Source organism: Choloepus didactylus, chromosome 6 (genome assembly GCF_015220235.1).
Source record: "Choloepus didactylus isolate mChoDid1 chromosome 6, mChoDid1.pri, whole genome shotgun sequence".
Taxonomy (NCBI): Eukaryota; Metazoa; Chordata; class Mammalia; order Pilosa; family Megalonychidae; genus Choloepus; species Choloepus didactylus.
This window is the reverse complement of record NC_051312.1, coordinates 79,115,181-79,122,389: the sequence shown is the minus strand read 5'-3', so window position 1 is coordinate 79,122,389 and position 7,209 is coordinate 79,115,181. Positions and strand designations below refer to the sequence as shown.

General features: G+C 41.6%; 1 protein-coding gene across 1 annotated transcript; it reads left to right on the top strand.

Annotated features, from left to right (window-relative positions):
- Window positions 1-5,850: 5,850 nt before the first annotated feature.
- Window positions 5,851-6,816, top strand: LOC119537450 (olfactory receptor 52N4-like). Its single transcript, XM_037839899.1, has one exon. It carries the CDS (start codon window positions 5,851-5,853, stop codon window positions 6,814-6,816), a length of 966 nt encoding a protein of 321 aa, XP_037695827.1.
- Window positions 6,817-7,209: the final 393 nt, after the last annotated feature.

Below are 7,209 nucleotides of genomic sequence, written 5' to 3'. Positions count from 1 at the left end.
GCATCTCTACAGAGCCTGACCCACTCTGTCAAATTTTTTGCTCTGTTTTGTGCCAGGATAACTTTGCACTCCTTGTTGCACTGCTCAAAAATCATTTGCTTAACCACAGTCTCTGCTACTCCTGGATCTGAGAAGATTCTCTCAGCTGCGGTTTGCATCCTGGCTACAAAATCCGCAAATGGTTCTGTGGGGCCTTGGTGTATATTGCTGAGTGAGGCCTGAGCATCTCCCTCACCTGTTAGCTTTTTCCAGGCACCCACAAAACAGCGGAAGATCTGGGCATAGACCTCTTGTGGGAAACCCGTTTGGTTCTGGGCATGGGCGCCTCTCCCCAACAGCATGTCAGCATTCCACCCGCCACGTCTCCCCGCCGCATTCCTTGCGGCCTGCTCTTCAGCTAACTCCTCAAACCATGCTTTCCAATCTATGAATCGGCCTGACGGCAAGCAAGCACGGGCTAGCTGAAAAATATCTGCGGGTGTATGATTTAGAGCAGAGAGGTTCTCGATCATGTTCAAGGTATAAGGGGCATTGGGGCCATACTGATGGACGGCCTGCCTCAATTCCCTCAATAGTTTGTAATCATATGATTCGTGCCGATTGCCACCTTGGGGATTGATAATAACCGGGTACATTTCTGAGACTGGCTGCGGCTCAAGTGGCTGGTAGCCACCCAGCATGCCAAAAGGTCTAAATGTTGTGAAAGGGTTCCATCTCCAGAAATGTCTCCCACCACTACCTAATGGCAAAGGGTCCTGAGGGCCTGTATACTCGGGCGGGGGGTACGGCAAAGGTTGCCCCTCCCCTGACCGACCCATCGGGGTTTCCGGGTCTGGCAGCAAAGGATAATTACATTTACTGGGCATGGCCACTAGAGGGAGCTCTCGGCAAGGTCCTTTGGTGGGACCGCCCAAGGCGTCAGTTGGGAGCTGGGGTGTCCCTGGGGGTGCAGCGGTAGACATTGGCGGGGCGGAAGGCCGCACGGGTGTGGCGGGAGGCTCCTCCCACTCAATTAGCGGGGATGCTTCCGCCTTCTCGTCAGTATCGCTATCTGACTCTGAGTCAGAGTCACTGGACTCCGGCGGTTTGCCCTTACAGGAGCCGTCCACTGACGAAACTGACTGGGTTTCTTGGAGCGCGCACCGTGCTTCTTGCAAGACAGAGGACGGGCTTAGGCCGGTAGCCGATTCTAGTTCAAGGACCGCACGGACGGTCTCCCATATGGGTACTAGAATCGGGTCCATACACACGCCCGTCTGGCGCGCTCGGTCTATGTCGCGACCGAGCTTCATCCAAGAGGGTAGGCTAAGGCTGCCGGTGCAGGCAAACCAAGGGGCAAAAGTATCAACATCATCAAGAAAACGCTGAAGGGAGCTTTTCCTGACCGAGATACCCCGTTGTTTCAAAAGGTTCTTTAAGGGAGCTAAGAGAGGTGAACTTCCGGACTGCCCCATGATTGCAGTCGGCACTATACTTCAGTCACTCGGAGAGCTCTTCCGAGTCCCCCGGGGTCACCTGAAAACCCACGGGCCCTAACTATCATGTAATAAGACGCACTCACCTTCTCGCGTTGATCAGGCGCGGGAAGTCCGCCGTAAGCTCGACGCGCAGCGCTGCTCTCCTCACACAGGGACCGTCGAGAGCGAGGCAGGAGGAGGAGCTTCCCCGTACGGGCCACCACTTGTCCAGCGCTGCCCCGCTCGGTCCCCGGTTCCCGGCCGGCGAGGGGAAACAGGGAAGGAGAGAGAGAGATGCAGACTGCGCGAACTAACCTGGTCATGAATCACGACTCGAACCACACGGCAGTTGTGAAAGCAAGCCCTTTACTACAGCTAGATGAACATTCTGTGTTACTGGTTCCCACACGGGGCACGGCGCCTCGTGGGAGAGCAGCCTCGATGTGGCCGTCAGGCACGGCTCCTTGTGGGCTGTCTCACCCTACCCCGTCCGGGTAAGACCTTTTATACACAATTAACAACCAATAAGCTTCTAGGCTAGTATCGCGTATACAGGATTTCGATTGGTAGGAGCGGGTGGCGGATACATGCGTCACTATGCGGAAACAGGATGCAGGCGCCATCTTGGCTCACTCGATGGGCGGGGGTAACTCTAGAGCAGGCTGCAGCGCATACGCTAGGCCCGATTCGGGAGGCGGCTTTCCACAGTCATGATACACTCTAATGCCAAGAGAAGCTGCAGAAGTACACTGCGCATGGAAATATATGGTGGAACATCAAAGTTAAAAGAAACAGTTCAGTGTATTAAAAGGGAATTTGGAGAAAACAAAAGTACTCCTATTTAATTAGTTTGTAATAATTATTATAAGTTATTGAGAAATAATTTTATAAATCTCTTATTGCAACAATAATTAATTGTATTTATATACATAAGAATATATATATGTACTGTTTTAAATTTATGTTTCTGTTAATGATATATGTGAAAGCAACAAAATATAAAGGTTGACTACAAACGTAAATTATTAACTGATTGAAATTTTGGTCTCCAAGGACAAATATTTCTTATATTGCAAGCATTGTATTTTATACTTTTATCCAAAATACAAATTAAGATATTTATTAAGATTCCAAAACTAAAATAACTGCTTACAAACAAACCACTTACCCTTAAATAGAAAATTGAAAGTAGGCCTATAAGTTTCCATATGACTTAAATGTAAATTTGAGAAGTCCTCACTTAAAACCTCCCGGGTGTATTAACAAAATCAGTAGGTACGTAACAGTGGTTTTGATGATTTGAGTTGGGAAGAAACCTTCTGAAACCTGGAAATGAAAAAATAAATTGGTACAATCAGGTTTTAAATGCATATTGTCAACCTTTTATTCTCCCAATTTGTTCTTGATCCAAGGCTTTTGCTTTGAATTCTCTTTGGGATTAGTTACTACATAGTCCTCAGTTCTTTGGTATGTTTTCTGTTTACTTAAAAACGTTTGTGCCTATGTTTCTTTAAATATTTGTGAGTAGTTTCCATTCTAATGCACTCTGTGCACAGCACATATAATTTTTAAAAATTAATTAGAATTATGTCCAATTTAATATGTAAGTGTAAACACAAACTGTGCCTAATATCAGTGAATTCATTGGATTGTGGAAGATTTGCAAAGATGAAATGACTTCTACAGTATCATAAGGTAAATATAATGAAAGAAAATAATTTTTCAATAAATAAATTTCTTATCTCTAATTCTTCCTCATTGTAGATACATTATTTTAAGAGCATTTAGAGGATGATTCACTTTCAGGTGCAAGGGACAGTTGAGTCTTCCTTAAGAATGAGCAGAGATTAGCTACATTTGGCAGGGGTTGTGTGATTGGTGGGCTTTGGAAGGGAAAACACCAAAATATCAAACAGCAAAAGGAGATTATGCTGTTCCTCCCATTTCAGGCAATCTGTCAGGATCCCAATCATGCTTCGGGCCTAAGAACATTTCCTCTTGGAAGATGTTCCTGATTTACCCAAGACAAGGTTAATAAGCATGTACACCTCTCCATACCCTCTATAAATTTATTATTTTGTAATGACTTGAGGTGAGGTTCTAGAAGGGCATGCTGATTAGCTCATCAACCTGTCACTTTATCATTTCAACATGATTTACTGTTTGATAAATATGCTTTGCATCTCTTGGTGTCATTTTATGATGTAGAATTTGTGTGTGAGTGACTATATTCTCTTATCAGTAATGATCTTAAAATAGATTACTTTATTATTAATAGAGAGCAGGAGGAATCATTTCTCTAACAGGGTACATAAGAGCATTTGTTTGATGGTGCTTAATAGGTTCCTCAGGCATTAATTTTGTATGCATCACCAAAATGGGGTCAAGCTGAGTAGAATATAAAAATACAGGTATTGAACACCTAAAATGCAATGGGATGAATTAACGTCCTGCTTCATACTGTTCTCTCAGCAGTATTTTTGTATTTAATAAATTATACATATGAAATATGTACAATTAATCAAATTACATCCTGATAAATTCCTACAACCTGTTTCCCATGCACCCTCCAGCTGGATTAAGAAAAAGAATTTTAGCAGCACCTTTCAAGACCTCTCTACTTTATGCTTCTTTTTAGTTATCACTTTCTCCCATCTGGGGAAACCAGTGTATTGTTTCTAATAGCAGATTAGTTTGACCAGTTTTTGTATTTCATATAAATGACATCAAACATTATATACTCTTTTAAAAATTAATGCTATGTTTGTGAGATGCATCTATACTGTTGCATGTCATAGTAGGTCTTTTATTCTCCTTGTTATATAGAACTCTGCTGTGGGAATATACCAAAATTTATTTGCCTGTTCTAATCTTGATGTACATTTAGGTGTTTACCAGTTTTAGTCTACTACGAATTGTGCTGTAACATGCATTCCAATCAAGTGTTCTGGTGAATTTATGTACACATTTGTGTTGGAAATGGAACTCTTGGTTATGAATATGTTTAATTTCACAAGATATTTCAAAAATAATTGCTCCAATTTATACTCATACCATTAATGTATGAGAATCCCACTTGCTCAATATCCTTGCCAACACTTGGTATTTTTGATCTTTTTAATTTTAGCACTCCTGTTTGCTGTATACTGATCTGCCATGAGAGATTAAATTTGCACATATTTACTTGATGATTAAAAAGTCTTTGCCTATTTACATATTTATTGACAATTTTATTCCTCTTTTTTAAAGTGTATGTTTGTCTTTTGCTCCTCCCTTCCTTTGTTATTGGTGCTGTAGGGGTACTTTATAAATACTGGATACAAATTTTGTGTTGGATATATTCATTGAGAATATCTTCTAGTCTGTAACTTATCCTCTTATAATTTTAAGTGTCTCTTCATAGAAAATTTCATTTTAATTTACTTCAATGATTTTTTTGTTGTTAGCACTTTTTGGGTTTTGTTTTTCAAACATTGCCTACTCCAGATATCAAAGAGGATGTGTGTTGTGCCTTGACATGTAGATCTAATATTTTTCTGAAATTGATTTTTGCATATGAGTAGCACTTAAGATATAAAAATTTCACAGGACCTGATGGTAAACAGAGAGATTGGTAGAAAGATAAAAGTGATACCACTGATAATCTCACCATCCGAAATAATGTTAACTAGTCCCTAATCACGGCTGGAAGTTTATTCTGAAGACAATTTGAAAAACAGTACTATAAATACATATATGGCAGCCAAAGACAAGGTCAAGGTTGAGGTATTTTTAAACTGAGAAGACTGAATCAAAATCTTTACACTGAATTATAAGACCCCAAGTTCTATTGAGAAATAAAGGATTTATTATTTGCCAAATGCTTACAACAGTGCTTGAATATAGTAAGCAAAATAAACATCAGCAATTCATGAAGAACAAAAACATCCTCATTGCAACTGTTGGGTCATTGGTGAGATTATCCAGGAACTTTTGTTTAACATTACTTTCAAAGGGAAATGTGTCTAATTGTTAAGAATTAAGTAGGTATCCTAAAAAAAATCCCTTCAGAAAAGTCAGAACACATTTTCACTTGATTAAAAATTTATGAGGATAGGAATACAGTCTTTTTCAAATTGACGTAGAATCGGTGTCGGTGATGAGAACTGGGAAATAGTAGGTACTGAATAAGAATTTGCTGAATGAACTGATCAATTAATTAATGACTAAACAACACATAAACAAGCAAACAAAAAGCTTTTCTCTGATAGTCCAGAAAATGTGGTGCTTGATCATTAAAATGCACTGTGGAATTTAAAAAGTTGACGGAGGGTGAGACAATGACAACAATCTGCATTTCCCTTCTCTTTTTCTTACCCTAAGAAACTCACATAAATGACCATAACAGATAATGATGCTAATGCTCAATAAAACAGACTTGGCCCCAGCATCATTCATTCTGAATGGAGTCCCAGGCCTGGAGGAGATGCATGTCTGGATTTCCTTTCCATTCTGCTCCATGTATGTTGTGGCTATGGTGGGGAACTGTGGACTCCTCTACCTCATCCACTATGAAGACTCCCTGCACAGGCCCATGTACTACTTCTTGGCCATGCTTTCCTTCACTGACATTGTGGTATGCTCTAGCACAATCCCTAAAACCCTCAGCATCTTCTGGTTCCACCTCAAGGAAATCAGCGTTGATGAATGCCTGGCCCAGATGTTCTTCATCCACACCTTCACAGTGATGGAGTCCGGGGTGCTCATGCTTATGGCCCTGGACCGCTACGTGGCCAACTGCTACCCTCTGCGCTACTTGATTATCCTCACCAATCCTGTTATTGCAAAGGCTGGGCTGGCCACCTTCCTGAGAGGTGTGTTGCTCATCATTCCCCTTACTTTCCTCACCAAACGCCTGCCCTATTGCAGAGGGAATGTAATTTCCCATACCTACTGTGACCACATGTCCATAGCCAAATTATCCTGTGGCAATGTCAAGGTCAATGCTGTCTATGGCCTGATGGTTGCCCTCTTGATTAGGGGCTTTGACATCCTGTGCATCACAGTCTCCTACACCATGATCCTTCAGGCAATGGTCAGCCTCTCATCAGCAGATGCTCGGCAGAAGGCCTTCAGCACCTGCACTGCCCACATCTGTGCCATTGTTTTCTCCTACAGTCCAGCTCTCTTCTCCTTATTTTCCCACCGCTTTGGGGACCACATTATCCCTCCATCTTGCCACATCATGGTGGCAAATATTTATCTGCTCCTGCCTCCCACTATGAATCCTGTTGTCTATGGGGTGAAAACCAAGCAGATACAAGACTGTGTCCCAAGAATCCTTTCAGGTTCTAAGGACAGCAAATCCCACAGCATATGAAAAAAAAAAAAACATTTGCTAGGGATAAGAAGAGAAGGGAAGGATTTCTCTTATCCACATGTTTAGGCAAGAGCTGCTAAAGTGTTTCTGGGAGTAGTTCTTGACCATGAAAAGGGAGGATGGTAAATGGTGCCCTGCAAATAATGTCCTGAGAATCTCAAAATCACTGGCATAACAGCCTCTCTCTGAGCTCAGTACCTTTTCATCCTTGGGGAAAACTAGCCCCATTATTATCCTAAGTTTGATTGAATAAAACTTATGATTCAGTTTTTTTAGGAACAAACGAATAAAGGAAAAAAATGAAGGAGATCTTCTGAAAACAGTGGTCTTGTTCTGGATTCTGTTTCAAATACTGATTATAATTGCCAGATTTATAGCCAGTTGCTAGTTTCC